We start from the raw sequence: 22,184 nt of genomic DNA, 5'->3' as shown, positions 1-22,184 counted from the left end.
AATACCACACAGACACACTTGTCAGTAATTAGCAATTGCACCCGTGCAAACTATACTCACAAACACACACACGTTGGAGAAGCTAGCAGAGTCATTTTCTTAAATAAGAATTGATATATAAGGCATGGGGCATGCAACTATTAACTAAATATATTAAGAAAATTCTTACTTAAAATAGATTTGTCGAACTAAATCAACTACAGAGCAAAAGTAATATACTTGTCATGTGACTAAATCACTCTCTCTGAACAATATATACATCAGTCACACCGTACATATATTACACCTACCATATAATTAATTTAAATCTGAATACTTAATTAACCTGAAGAGGACGTATCCCGACAAAAACCCTCACTTTCAATCCTCATAAGCAGCCCTCGCAATTGCATAAATTTAAAATTAAAGCAAGCTTTATAGTTAATTAGTAAAATTAATTGCAAGAATAAGACATAATAATCTTAATTGTTTAGGACAAACCAAACACACTATATGAAGGTCAGCTTGGATCATTTCTAACCATCGGTTAATAACCTTAATATCGCCGTCATTTTAAAGATAACATAAATAACACAAGCAATTCATAAACAAAAATGAGTATTAATTAATTTAATTAACTAACAACGTAAAACCACAACTACCACCGTACAAGTTAAACAAGAAAAACAACACCGGCTAGCGGTTTGAATATTTCTACTACATCGTACAAATGCTTCTCCGAAAAGGAAATTTTGTTCTCATATATATATACATTGTTATGTATATATATGTATTACAGTTTTTACGTAACAAATTGTTTTTAGTATTTACAATTGAAAATTCCAACTCTTGGTTTTAAGACAGAGAGCTGTTTAATAATTATCCATCTTTACATAATAAAACATCCGTTAGGATTCTCGTCGCTAAACATATGATCGTTGGTATTATCGTTCATATTTAAGTACGTCGGAGGTGGCGGAGGAGGTCCGTGTGCGTACTGCACCACGTACCCCGTATTCGGATAACCTTGATGATGATACATGGGCACATGAACATAGTCTTGATTGGCATAGGTTTGATTGTACATGGGCATCGCATAGTATGTGTGCGGATTGAAACTATTGTACTCCATCTTGTTCACTTCAACTTTCGTTCCTTCGTTCCCTTTGCTTCCCTCTCCGCCACCGTCACGTTTTGATTCGTCGTCCTTTTTGTTACCGCCACCCTCTTTCTTTTCATCACCACCGCCACCACTTTTGCCGCCTTCTTTGTCTTTTTTCTCCTCTCCAGCACCACCACCACTGCCGCCTTTCTCTTTCTCGCCTCCGCCTACTTCTTTGACGTTCTGGTTTGAAGCGTGGTCGTCTTTCTTGGGAGGAACAATCTCTACACCTCTTTTCAGCTTTTCTTTCAAGTACGTGGTGAGTTTGTTCGTGTCCATTGTTCCAATCACCGTGACCAAATGTTTTTCTAAATCCGTCGTCACCCTGTTAGCCCCTATTCAACAAGAAAATATTTTATTCGTCACCAATTAAGTGCAAATAATATGAAGAATAAAATAAAAAAGCCCAATTTTTATTTTTATTTTTTAGAATTTTCCTAAGATCATATATAAAAGAATATTCCTCATCTATATTTATTAATTAAGACATACCAAATCCCTCCATAAATAATAATAATAAAATAAATAAATAAGTTAGTTTCCATATGTTAAAAGTGATGATGTATATACCTAACTCAAATATTTCATTAATATTTAATTGATTAATAAATTAAAAAAAAAACGTAATAAAAATAGCTGGACTAACCCACCATTAACGTTCTTTAATATGACACGCTTTATCTTATTTGCGCATCCGTCACAGTGCAGCTTGATTTTCATCACCACAGTGCTAACCGCAGCCTGAAATACAACCACCACAAATTAAATAATAATAATTCATTAATAATCAAATAATTCATTAACGCAACCACAATTACAATTACTGAAAAATTCTCACTTAAATTAAATTAATTACATAAATATATTAAACTTATCGTATAATTAATTGACATTCGATCAAACTTAGTCGAGTGAGAATTTTCTCGTAACTACAATTACCTCCTTGGGTTTCTCACTGTCATCGGGCGCCTTCTTTTCCTCTGCAATTTTCTTTTCCGGCTTCTCCTCGGCCTTCGTGTCGGCGGCGCCACCACCTCCGCCGTCCTTTGGGGGGTGAGGGGAGATGAGCTCCACCTTCTTCTTGGTCTTGGTTTCAACTCTCTCCCGGAGCCAAGCGGGGTCCAGATTCCCCGTCACAGTCAATCTCTTGGCCTCGCATTCAGCCTTCACTTTCTCAACACCTTCACAAATTGGACCACACACCAATAATTTTAGGCCCGAAGCTTTATTTGCTGCACCTTGTGCATCATTATACATGTGTGATGTGTCCCATTAAATATCTTTAAAGCTCAAATTTAATCGATATTTTTTTAGAAAAAAAAAACAAAATGAATATAAACTTTTAAAAAGAACTGTAATGCAAGAATGTGGCGTGGGAGGTAGTAATTTTCTTGTTTTTTAAAAAAATTGAAATTATAGTGTATTCATATTTTTTTTATTTAAGGAGATTTTATGCCTAATAATACTTTAATGGGGTGAAATAAAATTAACCCACAAATTTTGGATCTAAGTAGTAGGCTAAAATAAGTGGAAGACAAATTTTATTTTTATAATCTTAAATTAAAAATACGGAAATAGGTTTGGTAGTTTATGAGTGTGTCACCTAATTTTCGTACTATTATTAAATAACAAAGAAGGTAGCAAGAAAATAAAAAATATGAATGGATGGAGGATTCTTGCATGATTTAGTTGGATTTGTATTAATTATATAATAAATATAATACATTTATAATGTAATTAATACATAATTAAAATAAAAATGAAATAAATGTATCATGCTTGTTTCATGATTAGTTAATCCCACCAAACATAATTTCCATGGAATTACCTTCGAAATGGCTGACGGAGCGTCTGACTTTCTTGGCACAGCCTTCGCAATGCAAGTCGAGCTTCAGCACCACCGTGATTGGCCCTTCGTCTGTTTTTGCACCGCCGTCCGCTGCCGCCTTCTCGCCGCCTTCCTCCGCCTTCTTCTCTGCTTCATTCTTAGTCTCAACTTTCTGAAAGAAAAAAGAAGAAAAATACATATTAGAGCAAAATTACCCCTTGCTGCATGCCTAAGTAAGAATTCAGGGTTACCTGAGGACTGTACTGTAATAAGAGGAAGATTAAGGACCTGAAGGAAATTAATTACCTCTCCCATTAAGCCTGTTTCTCTCAAGAACTGGTTTGTTTTCTTAGGATAGGAAGTGCAAATTGTTTGAAGGGAGAAAATGGAGGCAATCGCCGGGATATATAGAGCAGAGTTTTTGATGAAGTCATCTGGGGCCCACCTCATAAAAACATGTATGTATATGTATGGGGTATGTATGCATGTATGTATGAATGGGTTGGATGTGGATGGGAATGGGGCATGGGCCTGATGGGAATGTGATGCCGCCCAAATAGACTGATTTGGAATTTAGTTTCGTGATAAATTAGCTAACTTACTTTAGTGGAATGACTATGCTACCCACAGTCCAAATGTATTAGGTGGACTTTGCTAAACCACATTGCTAATTACAATTAACTAACCTTCAAAACACACATGCTCCACAAACCAATACTATAATTTAATCACACTATCAAAAAGTATACAAGGTTAAGGAAACTTCTAACCCTATTAAATCAATCACAGAATGAATGTGATATACGGTATCATGTCATTAATCACTTTCTCTCAACTATACATCAACACACAGTAAATATATTATATAATTGGTCCAACTCCAAACAGATTCGATTTGAATTAAAATTTCCCTTAATGTGCATTACACATTGTTCTTGAAGTATACCAATATCGCAAACATCCTTTAATATTGACAATATAGCAAAAAGACCCAGTCGAGAAGTTCATATCAATGCCCTCATTGGAAGACAGTAAATACACGAAAATATTAAAAAAAAAAATGAATTTTTTTATGTTTCTCTACTTGTTTTTATGTTAGGTAAAGTTGGTTGAGTAGCTTCGAATCATGTTACTGAAACTTATGTTATGTGGAGCAATAATTGTACTGCAATGTCCCATTAATTCATGTGAACGTACAAATTTTCCTTGCATGTGATCTTAACTATACTAAACTAAAATGAGTCACCACAGTACTATACATAAACTTTCGTAATTTCTAAGATATCCGAATACAAGGTTAGCATTTATTAAGTCTGATCAGTTGTTAATTCTTCTTACATATTACTCAATGCTACAATTGATTAAAACGTGAAAATTAAAGGGGAAAAGAGTCCATCTAAAAGGAAAAGCGCACTTTCAGTCAATACACTATTAATTGTTGGTAGCGAAACATACCTGTTTGATGAATAGCGACTTAGCTCTGGCCGCCGGGCAAGAATTCAATGCACTAGTTCAAAACTTTGACAAAAATTATAAAGATGAGAATTTGATGCAATTAATATTTATTCAGCAAGAAGTTGGGGTATCTTTCTGTTCAATGTAATTCTCAAATTTGACTTCGGCGTTCGGACATGCACGTGGGCTTGGTGGCTACATTTCTCTAGTAAAAATCCATGTGTGATATTTCAAATACTGTCATACATATGATCAAAACCATGAAATGCGTTATATATATATATATATATATGTTTAGAGGGTTAAATGTAAATATATATAGTTTTTGGATGAAATTACTCAAATTCGAGCCATATTTATTTAAGTTTATTGAATTATAAAGAAAGTGTGAAATCATTATAAAATTTATACAATTTTTTTATATTTACTGATATCACAATCATAATCTACTCTTATCATATATTTACAATCTAAATTAAAACTCAGTGACAATCGAATATATCCAGAAAATGGAGTGGTTAGATTACTCAACCCCATCCACCCGATCTTTCTTTGTATGTATAATGTCTAGAATTTCCCTACTCAAGAGAGGACATTACATCAACGCCCCTCGATCTAAAAATCCCGCAATAAATACATAACCACACATGAATTATCTCTCCCATACCAAAAAAATATACATCATGAGACCTAAAAATCTAAGCACGTCAGACAGTATATCAATTAAGTCCAATAGCAACAACCAAGTCCATTTCAAAGTTTGATGAATGGAAAAAGTGGTGTGGCTGCTGCAGCCATCACAACTCAACTTCACCTGACACTTGCATAGGAAGTGGGATTATCAGTTAACAAGAAATGGTGGAATAGTGAGACCATAGTTCCGGATTGTGGTTAGTGAATGTTAAGTGGGTGATGAAATGCAAGAGAATGAAGAAGAAGAAGAAGATGTCGTCGTCTGCTCTGCTACAAACTAAAAAAACGGACACAGGTTAACTACTTGTGCTTCCCTTGTCCTTTTATGCTCTTACTTTTCATATTCATTCATGATAACAATAGATTATTGTGATTAAAATCACACATCCCATGTTGTCCAATGTTAAATAATGATGATGATTAATTAAAATTGATTTTATAATTATTTTTTTGGGAACTATGCATGATGTAGTCTCATTTTATCCGTAAGGTAATAAAAATATCCATAATTAACGACATTCAGGGCACCAAAAATATTTTTCTCACTTACTTTTTATATTTTTCATTCTACTCTTTTAAAATATGTTTTCTGAAAATTCTACGTCAATATTATTTTGCCCGAATCCCTTTTTTCTCTAGCCCAATATACTGCTCAACATGGCCCAACAAAAGACAATTGGGTTGTCTTTACGACCCGCATTTAGAGCTTTAAAATAATGAATCCTTGTTCAGAAGCCCCCTTTTTTCCCAAATTAGGGTTCTAGATTCTGCTGAAAAGGAACTACCCTAATTTCACAAACCGCTTCTTGGAATGGGTGGAAAGTGCCCTCACAGGAGCGTGAAGAAGCGCCGCTACTCTCACAAAACCGCTCGCCGCACGAAATTTCTTGTCAAGGATATCCTTTTTTATTTGTGTTTCATAATTCTGTCTCTGAATTTTGATTTTATGCTCAGTTTTTTAATTTTTCTTGACTGTTGACGGTTCTACGCGACGACGCTGTTTATGATGAGCTTCACAAAGGGGAGGGAGAAAGGAAGCAATTGCCAGTAGATGAAGATCTTCCGGGGATGGGCCAGTATTACTGTTTACACTGCGAGTAATGTTCAAATTTTAAACTTTGTTTTTGTTATAAATTTCTTCTTCTTCTTTTTAGTTCTTACGAAAATTTTCATGGAGTTTAACTAATTGGTCATTTTTTCCAGTCGGTATTTTGCTAGTGTGGCGGTGAGAGATGAGCATTTCAAGACCAAGCGACACAGGAAGCGGTATGCTCGCTGAAATTATTGCATTGCATCCTGTTTTCATTTTTTTTAAGCTTTGGTTAACAAAATATGAACTTACTCTACGTTTCTAGCAAATTAGATTACAGTTTATTATATAGTTCTTTAAACATGTTGTCTTAAATTTGAATTGACGGCTGAGCACTAGAACTTGGGTGCCACTATAGTTTACTCTCTGTAGATTTATAGTCTTTAAAGAAACAATACGTAGAAATGGTTGTTTGCCTAGGAGCTTCTGATGAAAAATAGAATACTCGAATATGGAATCTTTCGTGATCCTAAGGTAGCTAGCTAATCTATCCCAGATCAATCTGTTGAAAAAATATGACGAAACTCTGTACTTGCTGAGGGATCCTACTAATTAAATTGGAAATACTGGTATCAATTTCTCAATCTTAAGTGTATGTAACCGTGTAGGGGATTTTTGAGATTAACTTGTGAAACTGATAATTGAAAGCACTAGCAAATGACGAGAATATATTCCAATCCAAGGGAGTGTATAACCCATCCTTGGTCAGAAATGATTAATTTCATTCACCAAGTATTGAACTTTAAAATCTATTAGGATATCGATAATCAGATGATTTGACCCAAGCATTTAAATCAAAATTTATTATCTCATTTATTGACACAATAGTGTTCTATATCAATTTGATAATAATATTTGTATCTATAAAAATAGTCGTTGAATCTAGACCAAATCATTGTGATAGTTAAATTACACAACCTAGTTTTCCTACACGTACAAGTAAACTTGCAAAACACGCAATCGATTTTTTTGCTACCTGCAACAATCATTCATGACAAGTATGGATCATTGACATCTTGGACAACAATAGAATAATTGATATTGAATCGATTTGTCAGATCTATTGGTATTGATTATCGTGTAAAGAGCAAATCAAGACAAAAAAATACTTAGAAAAACTCAAATTAGCACAAAGCTCACAACATAATAAATGGGTTCAACATTTCCGTTGAATTGCAAAATAAACTTAGTTCTGCTTTTCCTTGTTTGTGAGAAAACAAGGCAGGCAACCCTTCCAAAATATGCAAACAGCCTTTCTTTGTTGTGCAGACAGCCTTCACCCGTCGATAGGCCGTAATCATATCTGATTGAGTGTTCGGATCTGTTATGTTTTTACTTGTCCCTTTGTCCCCAATAGGTCCGAATAGTTCGTTTTAACTCCATTTTCATCAAAACTTGGAATAACCACTCCTACATCCACAAGATAGTGATTCAAATCATTTGTGCACTAAACTCCTCTCAAAATACTAAAGATGAACATAAATAAAAGAATGAATTGTGTCTTATCATGAGGTCGTCTATTGAGTAGTGATTATAGCGTCACCTCGATTTTGGCTACTTCTCTTCTATTATCAAGCCTTGTATGGTATGTTGATTTCCTAATGCTTTCTTTTTGTTGCCGGGAAACAAAAGTTTTCTTGGGCAAGATGGGGGTAAAGCAAAGAGATATTGGATAGGAAAGTAATGTTCAGTCTGTTTACCTTCATACTAAGAAGTTGTCACTGACTCACTTTTATGTATCTTTGCCAAGGAAGTTGTGTAGAGGTTTTTGTTTTGCAATTAGTTAACGTTGTTTCTGCACAGTTTGAAGCAAATGATGGGGCCTGCTCCTCACACCCAACTTGATGCTGAATTGGCCGCTGGGATGGGGATGCCAGACAATGGTCCAAAGTTGATGTCAATGTGAAGTTATGGTTTCGTTAATACAGTCAGTCTGTGTGGCAAACAGCTCTCTTGTTTTTTTTTTAATTATTATTATTATTTATCAAGATGCATTTCTAAGACAATGTTAGAGCGTACAATTTTCACCATCAGATTATATAATTTGTTTTACCATAAATAGTTTGATCTGTAGGCAGCTACTAGCGCTGTCAATGATTATTGTGCATCTGGTTCACAATGCTGCAATAGTTATCTTTCCGAAACACTCTCCACATTGACGTGTTTGCGTAAGACCTATGGTCTGTGTTCCTGCCTGGAGGAAAAGCAGGAATTAGCCTGATAAAATGCCAGTTCTAGGTTTGGATTTGGTTGTTCAAGTTAATCGCATTTATTAGGTAATTAACCACATGATCAAACGCAAATAAATGAATTGATACTCTTTATGTAATTAAATAATTTCAGATTTTTCATTTACATATATATGATTAAATTAAACTGAATTTGTTTTTACTATTCCAAATAAGAAGATTTAATTGTCATTGGATATTTTTTTCAATTAAATTTAGCATAAGTCGATCATTTTCATTCCAGAGTACGCACAAAATGCCTTTTCCCCCATCAAAAGTACTGATTGAAATATTATAAATCGACAATGTAGATCAATACTATATACACAAAATAACTGAGTTTTACAATAAAAATTTGAATACTTTACATTCAAATAAAAAATCAATGAGCACAAGACCGTAGTACCAAGAACACCTTTGAGCATCATCTCATCGGTGCTGTATGATTGCAACTTTAGAGTTTGTCTTTCACGCCATCTTGAAAAGGCTTTTGAGCTTAATTCCCAAAATGGGGAAATAATAGGAAATGGTCCACCAGCAATAGCAATGATGAATTGAAGGTCAGTGAGATTTAGGCAAAAAGCCCTGTTCCCATCCACGCCCACCCAGCCGAACAATCCATTATCACGTATGTCCCCATCATATCTCCTCATGCAACCCTACTGCCAAACCCACTCTTATTACGGAAAATTCTACTTGAAATTGAGTTTGGTCCAACCTAAATCAATATATGATAAATGCAATACACATGTCGTGTGATTGGTTTATAATTTAAGAAGAATGACCGATTACGTAGTATTTTATGATTAATTTGAATCGATCAAATTTGATTTGAGTAAAAAATTATCTCTTATTACTTCTTGTTGCATCATCACGTTTCACGTCCCTTTGTCCTGTTTTCTTGCCTATTTGTGCAACCAGCACGTGAGGTTTGGTCACTGATGTTTTCCCTTCTCCTCACAATCACTTCCATCGTAAAGCATGGGACATTGGTCCCCGAATATGGTCCCAGTCGGAAGGGTCTGACATATAACATTATATGTACTTACACACACACAGATAATGTATGTGATGTGAATAAATTCAGTAAAGTTGTCAAATTGCTTTTGAATGTTAAGGAGAATGCCTGAATAGGTTAAGATCTGTGCCACTTTTATTGGAGTCTTGATCTAACGTAATTGTTCATTTGGACTATGATTGCGGATGGCGAGGCATGTTGCTGTGGATGGGCGGACCATGTCCTGTCCGTACAATGATACTCTTCTATGAAAAATCTGGTTAAAAGTCGGAAAATGTATGCATCTAATAGATTATCACTTGTATTTTCCAATTTCCTACCTTAACCCGGTGCTGGTGCTGACTTGATGGGTAGAGGGTTTTCATAGAGAAGGACTACTACAACCCTGACAAGTTATTTCGTTTAGAAGTATGCATGTTGTTTGTAGCGCGCACTCGTCATGTGATAATCGTAATTTCGTTACATATTAAGCTCAAATTTGAGTAAGCTGAACTGAATTCAAGCTAAAATTTCTTGTCACTTGGAGGTCAGCAAAGTTGCACACCAACTTATATTTTTACATGAACTTGAAGGAAAAATAAGTCTGAAAAAATGGGGATGCTATTTGGCATTGGAAGTGTAGATTCATAAACAGATTTGAGGCACAGGAAACAGCTATGTATTCATAAAATTTAGATATTAATACACATGCTATGCTATGACAAAATGTAAGAGATCCAAAATCAACTTGGGAGGTATTCAAGATATGATCCTTTCTACTTGTACCTTTCATAACCATCACTGCACCTCCCGATCCTGATGCCGCCCCTAAGAACTCGAACCTGCAGATGCCACCATGCTCACAGCTTGCCCATGCGAGAATCTTTGTAACTGTATCATGCGCGCATATATCCCATCAGGATAACTTTTTAGTAAATGAGAATGAGAACCTTGTTCCGCTACTTTGCCATCATCAAGAACTGCAATGACATGCGCGTTTCTGATGGTCGAAAGCCTGTGTGCAACGAGAATCGTTGTTTTTCCAGCACAAGCACGGTCCAGAGCTTCTTGTATGCACCTTTCTGACTCGGCATCAAGCGCGCTTGTGGCTTCGTCTAGCAGCATTATCTCTGCTTTCCTCAAGAAAGCTCGAGCTATGGCTATTCTTTGCTTCTGTCCTCCAGATAACTGTACTCCTCTCTCCCCAACAAATGTTTTGTAGCCGTTAGGCAATGATGATATGAACTTGTGAGCGTTTGCTAATGTTGCTGCTTCAATTATCTCGGATTCAGTAGCTGACTCATGCCCATAGGCTATGTTTTCATAGATGGTTGTGGCGAATAGGCACGGTTCTTGTGGCACCACTGCAATGTGGCGTCTCAGTGACTTCAGATTGTATTTTCTGATATCCTTTCCATCAATGATTACACGCCCTGACGATGGCTCATAGAACCTCTGTATGAGTGAAATGACTGAACTCTTGCCACAGCCGCTAGGTCCGACGAGAGCAAGAGTTTTCCCAGCTCGAGCGCGAAGGCTCAGATCCCGGAAGATTGCTATATCAGGCCTGGTGGGATATGAGAAATCGACATGCTTGAATTCCACTTCACCACGGAGGCGGTCAGGAATGATTGTAGCGTCCGGATCATCGGGCTCGATTTCAGTTCTGCGGTCGAGGAGTTCAAACACAGAGCGCATTGCACGGCCGCCCTTGATGAAGTCCGGAGCAAGGGTCAGTGTTTCAGCAGCCCCATTGGCGGAGACCATAAGGACCATGAAAACGCGAATCGTCTTGGAAAAGTCAGAGATTCCGTGCTTGACAAGCCAGGAGGCATACCAGAGGCCGAGAGCATAGGATCCATAGAGCAAGAATTGAGCTATTCCGTATCCGCTTCCAGCTATCTGTCCCTTCCAGAAGCAGCGGCTGAGAGGAGGTTGAAGGCTGGAGGTGAAAAGGCCAACTATTTTGGATTCGGAATTGAAGGCTGCTACAGTTCTTACATTTGCTACAGCTTCCCCTGCTAGCTGTGTGGCCTTTGAGTGTGCTGCTTCTAGGTCTCCGGAGAATCCATTCATGAACATTTTCTGTTGAAATCACAACAGTCTGACTTAAGGGAACTGTTAAATATCCTAGAATTTTATTCATAGAGAAGATGATCTAAAAGTCATTTTGTTTCTGTTCTCCTAAGAATCACAAACCTGTAAGACTGTAGCTGCAACGACGACAGGAAAGACAGCAATGAGTACAAGAGCGAGGCGCCACTGCAATACAAATCCAGCAGTACATGCAACTAGCATAAGAGCTGAGTTCTGCATTATAACAGAAATCCTGTCTCCAATTGCTGACCTAACATTATTTGCGTCAAGAGCCAGCCGCGCTGCGATTCTGGAGCTTTCATTCTCTTCCCTGTCAAACCAAGCCATTTCATTTTTTAGCACTGCCACCAACATTTTCTCTCTGACTCGTTTCGTCAAGTTCTCTCCCACGACATCCCAGAAGAAATGCTGTAACGTGTTGAAAATAAGGGCAGCGGATGAAACTCCAATTAGAAGATAGCAGTATTTTGCAATTTCCCTGATCATGTAAGCATGATCTGGATTGTAGTAGACACTAAGAACGGCACTCAGCACGTAGGCGAAGAATGCACTAAGAGAGCCACAAATAACAGAGCCTACGGAGCCGACCAAAGCATAAGCCCATTCAGGAGAATTCATCTTTGCTAGGCGCCAGAAAGAACTGGCTTGCTCTTTGAACGGAAGCTTCTCAAGCCGATAACTTGAATACGCAGCATCCATGGAGAGGCTGAAGTCTGAGGTGGAGAAGTCGGATAATCTTCTTGAGTAGGGCGATCGACCATAGGAAGAGTTTCTCGTGATTATTGGCGAGCTTACTGAGTTTCTTGCACTAGAAGGCCTGAACAGGAAGAACCGTGTCAAGAAATAAGTCAAATATGGATTTTCCAGATTTCTAGTAACAAAATTAGATAGGATAAAGAACCTTGCACTGCTCTTTCTGGCATTGTTGAGGGAAGCTTCATGAGCTGCTTCCTGCATTCTGATGAGCTTGGCATAGAAACCGTTTTCTCCTTTGGCAATGAGCTCATCATGGGTTCCGATTTCGGACACGCTACCCTGCTGCAGAACAGCCACGAGGTCAGCTTTTCGAATGGTGGAGAGACGATGAGCAATCACCAGAGTAGTCCTTCCAATCATGAAACGATCGAGGGCTTCTTGCACTAGCTTTTCTGATTCAGAATCAAGTGCACTTGTTGCTTCGTCCAACAGTAGTATTGCCGGGTTCTTGAGCATTGCCCTTGCTATAGCTATTCTCTGCTTCTGACCACCCGATAGTTGCAATCCCCTCTCCCCAACCTGCCATTATCAAATTAATACTCTAACCTATGCATTCAATCGAACTTCCTGACAGCTATGATCAACATTTTAGTCCATGAGTTGCATCATTGAATTCAATACTAAAAGTAAGATCCAGGAATCAAGTTGTCGACAATCTCTCTTATATCGCGCTTTCTGGAACTGCTACTGTCATGAAATATATATTCTTGCACGTGGCCCTATCAAACAGTTAATTTTATTTTAAATAGTACTTAAAACAACCCGACGAGCCCTCCTAAATCTTGAGCAATTATATATTTTTTAAGGGCATCATGTTTATTATATAGCCAGAGCAGAAATCTCTAAAGACTTGTCTCATGCCATTATTTATTTCTCTTCTGGTTTCACTTATTACCATCCTCACAATGTAAGAAACTTTCTTGTTTTTACAAACGTGAATGGAAACCAACATTTGCACATGCATTGTTGACTGAAGCCACGTTACCTTCGTTTAAATGAATGACCTAACACTACCAGACTCTTGACTCCATAAAAAATGTTAGGTTTGGTTTGTTGACCAAACAACTCCATTCAGTCATTGGTGCAATAAAATATCAAATGAACGCCACTTCACTCAACCTACATTAAGGGATTCTTGATGACCATATTCACCTCCCAGGCAATGAGTAATATCTTCACCATAAAAAGGCATAAAAGTTAGGCTGGCATGTCCACTTCTTCAGGGCTTCCTTGTTTTGTACCAAAAAGTACATTTGTAATAAATGTTCAAGTCTTTGTCTAGTCCCTTGCCATTCTCTTGGTAATTACTTGAATATATGAATAATAACTATTATCGCAGCTAATAAATACGGTCTCGACCAAAGTTTAGGAACTCTGTAGCTGCTTTACATGGATATGGAAATAAGACCACGAGCATACTTCGTTTATGATATTAAACATGAAATCATGAGACCAGTCACAGTGGACTAGATAATCTTTCAGATGCAATGATCAGAACTAACCTGCGTATCATAGCCATCCGGAAGCTTGACAATGAAAGAATGTGCATTAGCGACTCTTGAAGCCTCTTCAATTTCAATTAAACTTGCATCAGGCCTGCCCAAAAGTATGTTTTCTTTGATGGTGGTGGCAAAAAGTGCCGGTTCTTGGCTCACCAGCCCAATTTGCTGCCTCAGCCATCTCAACTTTAGTGTCTTTATGTCATGTCCATCTAACAAGACTTGTCCTGTGCAGCAATTGCAGCTAGTTACTAACAAAAACCATCTCGACGACTAAATGAATTAAGCACCAAAAAATTTAGTAATGAAACTATAGCGTGGATCATCACCTGAAGGGGGATCATAGAATCTCTCAATGAGGGATACCACTGTGCTTTTTCCGGAGCCGCTACTACCTACCAAGGCAATAGTCTTTCCGGCTGGAACAGTAAGAGAGAAGTTGTTGAGTACTCGAGTTTCCGGCCTAGAAGGGTAGGCAAAATCCACATTTTTAAGCTCCAGTTGACCTGTTATGGATTCTAACTCCAAGCCCGATTTCCTGTTTCTCTCAACACCCGGCTTGTGATCAATTATGCGGAAGATTTTAGCAGCTGCAACTCTTGCCTTGGCAAATGCAGCCATACTTGGAGCAGATTGCCCCAAAGCCCTGTAAATGAAGAGAATCTATTGAGACAGAAGTTCTGAGTAAAGAATAAACTCCGCAGACAGACTACCAGAACGGACTAAGAACTTACAGCCCACCAATCATGACTGCAAACATAGTTGCTATTGCCAGTCCTCCGTTGGTGAAATGGTGCCTAACCATGTAACCTCCATACCAGAGCAGAAGAGCATAGCAGCAAAAAACAGTAAAATATGTAGCTCCAAGGCCCATTCCCTTTGCAAATCCACTTCTGTAACCAATCTTTTGAGCAACCTTAAGGGCTGCAGAGTATGCTTGTAACGCTCTTGATTCACCGACGAATGCCAAGACGGTTCGAATTTGGACTATTGTCTGCGAATTGGAGTTCAATTAAGGAAAGCCCACAAGGAGAAACAGAACATTGAAGCATAATTCAATATCTCCTACCTGTTCTGCAATATTTCCTGCCTGTGAGAGAGCTTCTTGGCTCTTGCCAGAGAGCTTGGCCAATGTGACTGTGTGAATGGCTCCAATCACAGCTATGAGAGGAACCACAGCAAGAGTGACCAAAGCTAGTTGCCACACTGCAGTAAAGCCCACCACAAATCCGGACACAAATGTTGCCATATAATGCAAGAAATTTCCTAACTGTAAGGAAAAAAACAGCACTAATCATTTTCCAGTTATATGCCAAGAATTAGAAGAAAAGATCCAGTTGGGCTTTCTCCTTCCTTCACCTTTTCACTAATTGCATCCTGAACCATTACTGCTTCAGTGTTGATGGCGAAAACCACATCTGATGTTCGAACCTCTGTATCAAAGAATTCAATGTCTTGGTTCAAAGCAGCCTCCAAGTACTTGATCCTCATCTTTGTTGATTGCCTCTCCCCAGTCCACATCCAACATGATATCTCTGCAACCAATCGGATTGTCCTAATTTGAATCAAGAAACTCAAAACAACACTCCTTAAACGCAACAAAAACATCTTTTTTTATCCTTTTTGGACAAATTTACCTGCCCATGAAGACGCCCATATCGCAGCTCCCACTATAAGAAAGTAAAACGCATACTGCAAATAACCATCAAGACAAAAAAACAGAATGTAACTTCTCCTCTTTCCCTTTCTAAGGAAAAATGAATGTACTAAAAAACTTACCTTGAGAACTTCTTGTGTCATCTTATCAACATTATTCGCATTGGAGCCAAAAGAATTAACAAGATCAGCAAAGAACCGAAGGAACAAAGGCAATGAGCTGCCATGAACAACAGCACCAACTGTACCAATAGTCATAAGAACATAATCCAGCCCATCAGCAAACCGGAACAGCTCACCAAACCCAACGGAAGGCGGCTGAGAACCAGGCTTCTCCGGTTCACCGCCGCCATCCTTCTTCTCCCCAGAGGTGGAAACTTCCATTGCCGCTTCTGTTTTTCTTCTCTCCACAGAATCTTCTTCTTGTGCAGCTGAAGCATCTTTGCCCTTAATGTTGTCGTGGGGTTTAACAGACGAGGAGTTGCTGTTCTCTTCTGAGTTCTCCGAGTTCGACGAGACAACAAGTTCAAGGCCTTGCAGCTCAGACCACCTCCATTGCTCTATCGTCTTTATCTCCTCGCAATCTTGCGTCATTTTTTTCTTATCCCACACACACAAACTCTCAGATATTCTCTTACAAAGTATAAACAATTCTTTGTTATCTCACACTCATTTCTTCTTCAACGGCTGCATTGTCCACACTCATATGTCTCTCTCTGTTCTTGTTCTCTCTCTCTCTCCTTCATGTTTTTTACAGTGGGAGAGAGAGGGGTTGCTTTAGCTATAGCTGGTCCTGTAAGAAAGTGAAAATTATAAAAAGAAAACAGGGGGAAATTGACAGATGATGGAAGCATGAGGCAAGCCTTTACAGTGAGGGTGATGGAGTACCGTGCGAGAGAGAAAGAGAGAAGTGTAAACTTCCCCGACAAAGAACACTGTGTAACTTGAGGTTTTTGACCGAAGACAGATACTTATGATTGGTTCTTAGAAAAATAAATGGGAAAATGTAATAATATTTGGACATGCGTCGTAAATGGACTAAGTTAGAAATTTGATGGGTTGAGAATAAATTTACAATTTCCTCTCAATCTAATTATACATAAATTCTTATTATTTGACGATTACATTTAGTATTTTTATATTTGTTTTTGAATAAAATTATAATTTTGGTCCCTCGTGATATAAAATGTTGTATTTTTTGTGACATAGTATACAAGTTTAGTACATTTGATCCCTTAAAATAAAAAATAATGACGTTTGGGACAAAAAATGCTATAGCTTTTATCCTATGAAATCAAATATGCCATAATTTTTATCATATATAATTTTTTAATGTGTGGGATCAAATGTGCTAAGTCTGTAAATTGAGGGACCAAAAGTGCAACACCCTCTATCGTGTGGGATCAAAAGGGCAATTTTTTTTTATTTCTATCGAACAAAAAGACTCATCTATTAGTCCAAATTTATCAAATTTGTTAATATTCACAAAAAATAAATAAAAATTCATATTTACAATCGATTTACTTATTATTAATTAATTACAGGCCAGACAAATATTTTCTAACTAAAATACCCTTATAACGATAAACTCTCACATGCATTATCCTGTAAAGATGTATAAAAGTAGTTTGGTCAACCAGGGACAAATATATATTTTTATTCAACTATTTTGCTAATATCAGTAAATTTGCTTAATTTTGACTAACAAATGAGTCTAGACAAAACAGACGTTAGGGGTACTAAACGTAATTCCTCAAATCATAAAGGATTTATGTGTAATTAGATCAAATCTCAATACAGAACAGTGTAATTATCCCTAAATTAATTTTTATATTTTTTGTTTTCGTTATAATGTAGATAGATGTTCCATATCTATTGCAAACAGGGAATTTGAATGGCTTATAAGTTTTAAGGCTTTCTCCTCCTAAAATTTTTTTTTCAATAAAAAAGAATGATACCCATTTGAAGTTATAATGAATAATATCTTGCGGGACGAAACACTAATCGTATTGCATTCCAGCATCATGATAAAAATAATAATAATATTTTTATTATAAATTAGTATTGTATTTCGTAATATATTTTTTAATATACATTATATATAAGAAAATTTTTACATTATGGATTCAACATTAATTGCAATAAAATATCACTAAATTACTTAGGGAATATAGACTCTTACTAGAAACGGGCCTTTTTGTTCAGGAATATAAAATTGACTTTTTGCATTGGTCAAAGTAGAGGAGATCATCTCAATTGAAGTTCACGAACTCATTTTGACAATACTTTTTTTTTTTTAAAAAAAAAGAAGCAATTAAATAAATCAAATTAATGTTTATGTGAAAAGAGTTGACTTTATCGATTTATTTATTTTTGTGATGAAATGTTATTTGAGACTAAACTCATTATTATTAATATTATTTGACTTGGAAGCAGTGGTAAGAATTTATATATTTGAGAAGATTGCATAGTTTTAAATTTGGAAAAAGATAATAAACACGGGAATATAGTCTATTTTTTATTTATATGAAATATATTTATTAATTTCTAAATTTAATACATTAAATTAGTATTTAAATCTAACAATAACAAATCAATTTTTATTCAAATTTGGAGAAGGGCAATGGGAAGAAATGGAAGTGGATGGTCAAAGTGAATAATTGTATATATAGCAATATTTTTCAAATCACGAGATATGGAAAGTACGATGAATAAACTCCAATTCACAATTCTGTCCTGTAGAAATGAGAAAATTCCAAATACCTCATGAGTCTGCGTTTTTTCAGCTAATCAAGTTGCACCTGACTTGGTGACCTGAATTATCAATTATAAATCTCTAATCATTTGATGGCTATCTAAATAATATATGATCCTTATGAACATCTGAAACACAAGCTTTATGAATACCAATTGAGCCATTTTACAAGGTATGCCGTTTATTACTATCAAATTGTATTCTACTACCTCGAGTTCAATGCTAACTTAAGAATCGGATGATCTTAATTGGGGGTCACCCAAACAAGTGTAATATTTTGTATGCTTGCCAACCTTATTTATTTAGATTGAAGTAATCATTTGAACCCACGCTTCAAGGAGTCGTCGGATCATCACTAGATAATTGTTAGGTCATCGCCTAGTCATCATCGTGTTATTGAAAACTTCGATCTGAATCAGCAGATATTACTGTATTTGTTTGTTTTTTCTTTAAAATCTTTTTGCACATATATCGTAGTTTGAGCTGTAATTTTTGTATTGTTGTGCTAAACTATAGAAAGTGGGAAAATGCAGAGTTGAAGTTGCAGCACCTTCATCTTTAAGCTTTAATCTGTCAGACACCACACCACACCACACCGCACGCTTCCACCAAACATGACATCCATTCGTCCATTAATTCCTCCGAAAAGTTTATACAACCATTGCTGCGCACCTCCATAAATCAACATTTCCCTCAGCAAATCATCGCAAAATCTGTAGATTCCTCTCCCAAATCACTTCCTTTCGTCACCGTCACCGTGGCATTGAAATTATGAGTTGGAAATCCCACTAATTTATAAATATTAATTTATATTAACAATAATTCTTGATTCTTTATGTATATTTAATATTAGTAATTGACGCATATATATTAATTATTAATGACTAAAACTCATCATATAATTACAATTGATTTACTCAAAAAAAAAAAAAAATAATCATTTTTTAAAGTCAATGCGGTCTAGCTAGTTTAGTTAACGAGGTCGAACCCTCAAAATTATAAAAGTATAAATTCAAAACCTACTAACGTGTGGACGTTGTTTTACTTTATAATTATTACAAGTTTAGTTGTTGATTGGTAATAAATATTATTTGATTCTGGTTATTAAGTATTGGTTGTTAATGATTGAAAGTTACGGTGTAACTGTAATCACTTCATTCAATAAAAAAATCAAATCACTTTTTTTATGAAAAAAAAGACATGCCATTATTTGCGTGTCAAAAATTTTGAAAATCGAATCAAATATATATTTATTATGTAATTGATGTTTAGTTTATGAAGATTGATGAATTATATGTAATAATATTTATAATATGATTAGTTGAGTAAAATTAAATGATATGATATGGTAAGAGGTGAGGTGGGAGTTGCTTTAATTAGGAGGTTTAGATTATTGTAGAGGGAAAAATCTGAATGAGTCAGCTGCTTTTATGCTAAATAATGATAAAAGTAAAACTTGGATCTGAATTGTCAGTATTGTTTTTGTTTTTGTACCATTTTTTGCATTTGTATATTGTTCTCCAGAGTACAACTGCCACAGAATTTTGCCAAAGCTATTCTCTCTCTCTCTCTCTCTCTCTCTTAAATAATAAATGTAAATTATTTATTTAGAACAAATGAAAATGTTGAATCTATAGAATTGTAATCAATTTTATGATAATTGGTTATAAAAGAAATAAAGAGGTTTTATGAAGTGTGGTGATGTGCAGAAGGCAAAAGAAGGCTTCTGGCTATCTCTACTTTTTCTGCAATTCCTTCCCAACAAAGCTTTCTTTTGCTTCCCACTCCTCACGCGCATTTGTCTCTACATCTTCCTCTGCGGCTGCCCACCACCACCTCTGTTGCCTTCTTCTTGTACAAATGTTCTAACACCATATATTTTCTTTTTTAAATGAATTTCATTACATGTGAATCTCAATTCGACCAATACTTGTTTCAACTCGATTCGTTTATTAATCAAATCAAAATGAATACAAGCGCAATTTCTCAAAACTCAATAAAAATAAAATAAATTCTAAAATATATTCAGCTCGACTCTATTTTTTTTTATTTTTTGTCCCCTCAACCCAATAACTTGAAATAGAAAATCATTTTCTCTATTTCTATGATCGAGAGTGACATGGGGTCCACGCTATATACTGTAAAATTGCAAAACTGCCATACTATATTCCAATGAGATCAACCATATTGAGGCCTCAATGTGATGGTCAGATTAGGTCAAGTGACTGGACCTAGTGACGTCAATGTCCTAATCATCCGTTCAATCCTTTTGGAATTTACGGTTATCAATCGAATTTGTCAATTGATGTACTAAGTTCAAATAAATATCCACTCTAAATACCCAATCACCCATAATTTTAGATAAGTGAATTCAATAATATCGATTATTCTGAACATTATATGCGCTCGACGTCACATATTTAAGGTACCCGATAAGTGTAACTGTGGCCTACCAATGTATTCCTAATTACGCTTTGCGAATGAAAAATCTAGGATATAAGCCCGGGAATCTTTGATGAGGTGCAGGACGAGTACGAGTCTGGAGTTGAATCGAGATCGATTAAATCATGAGTCAGATAAGAGAAGTGGAAGCAAATTGGGAGAAGATCCATATCCGGATGTGATATGGTGCAGCAGATGTGTAGTTTGGCGTAAGTTAAGTTCTAATTCTGGAAACAAGTAAGTGTTGAGAGAGAAAGCGATTTTTGACGACTCAAACCTCTCTCTCTCTCTCTCTTTCTGCAGCTCACATCACTTGTAAAAAGACTACACCTCTGCCCAAATGTACTTCCTTACAAACAATTTACTATGTGAACTTGGATATGTGTCCGCTTTCCCTTTTCGGAAATTTACCCCATCAATTTGAGGGTGTTTCCAAAATTAATTTAGAGTAAATTACGACCACCGTTTATAAAATTTGTTATAATTATAAATATTTTATTATTATTTAAAAAATTATAAATACTTTTTAGTATTTTAATAAAATTATGTAATTTTTGAATTATCAATTTTGTCATTATTGTATTTTATTAGATTGACCTGAGATTGCTGTCACATATTTTAATGACAGACTATCTTTTTTAATTAAATTTTCTTCAATCTCAATCGTGGATTATGATATTTTATTAGATATCTTATCGAAATTAAACTTAGGGTTTAATTTTAAAACAAAACACAATAATTAAATCTAGGGATTTGGGTGGGAAGGGAAGCAGGCTGGCCAACCTAGGCCTAAAGTCAACTGATTAACAGTTAATACACGAATAAGATTAAACTTGATTGATAAAGTTGAGAATTTATAGTTATAAATTCGTGTTTTTTTAACGTGACTAATGTACGGTGTTATTCTATTTTAATAGTTATTATTAATTAGATATAATTATATGATATTGATAATTAATATATAATGAGTATAAGTGAAAGTAGCTGTTAAATATAAATATATGATATTGGTTATATAATTTATGTATTCAAAAATTAATAGTTCTTAGCTTTTTATTTAAGAAAAAAAAACTTAATAATCATCAATTAATTGACTTAATTTTTGGGGATGGATGAGGCTGAGGCCTCGAGGCTTCATATTTGATACAAGTCAAAAAAGGTGTTCTCTCTCTCTCTCTCTCATTGAGAGGTTATTATTAGGGTTATTAAAAGTAGTCCCGTTCTGACGGAAACTAATAATTTTTAATGAAAAGCTGAAAATATAATTCTGAAAACTTCACTCCTCCAAAGAGGTGCATGTGATGTTAATTATGCTATTACATTGTCCTGCTCCTTCTGCTTTCACATTTCGTCTTTAATTATTTATTATTACTATTTTAATCATCCCATTAAAACCTATAATTTTCTTGACATCAAACCATAATCAATAGCTAGTTGGTCAGAACTTGAATCGCAAGTGACACAATGATGATGCAACAATCTTGGTGTCTTTGGAATCTTCAGTAGTTCCAAGTAACCTATAAGACAAGTCGACAATTTGGTCCACC

At 35.8% G+C, this 22,184-nt stretch overlaps 3 protein-coding genes across 4 annotated transcripts; 1 reads left to right on the top strand and 2 right to left on the bottom strand.

Moving 5' to 3' along the window:
- Nucleotides 1-580: 580 nt before the first annotated feature.
- LOC105161362 (heavy metal-associated isoprenylated plant protein 6) lies at nucleotides 581-3,433 on the bottom strand. Of its 2 annotated transcripts, none has more exons than XM_011079020.3 (5): nucleotides 3,276-3,433; nucleotides 2,970-3,141; nucleotides 2,081-2,322; nucleotides 1,792-1,882; nucleotides 581-1,476 (listed from the first exon to the last, which is right to left on the bottom strand). In XM_011079020.3, exons 1-5 carry the CDS (start codon nucleotides 3,417-3,419, stop codon nucleotides 869-871), a joined length of 1,257 nt encoding a protein of 418 aa, XP_011077322.2. In that variant the 5' UTR covers nucleotides 3,420-3,433; the 3' UTR covers nucleotides 581-868. The 2 variants fall into 2 exon arrangements, with proteins under 2 accessions (XP_011077322.2, XP_020549732.1); XM_020694073.2 differs by having other exon boundaries at nucleotides 3,258-3,299.
- A 2,417-nt stretch (nucleotides 3,434-5,850) lies between these two features.
- On the top strand, nucleotides 5,851-8,266 carry LOC105161361 (zinc finger (C2H2 type) family protein). Its single transcript, XM_011079019.3, has 4 exons — nucleotides 5,851-6,013; nucleotides 6,106-6,214; nucleotides 6,321-6,383; nucleotides 8,011-8,266. Exons 1-4 carry the CDS (start codon nucleotides 5,929-5,931, stop codon nucleotides 8,111-8,113), a joined length of 360 nt encoding a protein of 119 aa, XP_011077321.1. The 5' UTR covers nucleotides 5,851-5,928; the 3' UTR covers nucleotides 8,114-8,266.
- A 1,714-nt stretch (nucleotides 8,267-9,980) lies between these two features.
- LOC105161360 (ABC transporter B family member 1) lies at nucleotides 9,981-16,364 on the bottom strand. The gene is made up of 10 exons (XM_011079016.3): nucleotides 15,564-16,364; nucleotides 15,422-15,476; nucleotides 15,144-15,319; nucleotides 14,854-15,054; nucleotides 14,519-14,778; nucleotides 14,114-14,430; nucleotides 13,788-14,011; nucleotides 12,431-12,804; nucleotides 11,632-12,346; nucleotides 9,981-11,517 (listed from the first exon to the last, which is right to left on the bottom strand). The coding sequence occupies exons 1-10, from the start codon at nucleotides 16,032-16,034 to the stop codon at nucleotides 10,261-10,263; spliced, it is 4,050 nt and encodes a 1,349-aa protein (XP_011077318.1). The 5' UTR covers nucleotides 16,035-16,364; the 3' UTR covers nucleotides 9,981-10,260.
- Between the last annotated feature and the right edge of the window lie 5,820 nt (nucleotides 16,365-22,184).

The sequence above is a fragment of the Sesamum indicum genome, linkage group LG5 (genome assembly GCF_026168435.1).
Source record: "Sesamum indicum cultivar Baizhima isolate 11 linkage group LG5, ASM2616843v1, whole genome shotgun sequence".
Classification (NCBI taxonomy): Eukaryota; Viridiplantae; Streptophyta; class Magnoliopsida; order Lamiales; family Pedaliaceae; genus Sesamum; species Sesamum indicum.
The sequence above is the reverse complement of the archived record's forward strand: the minus strand, read 5'-3'. Positions and strand labels throughout refer to the sequence as shown.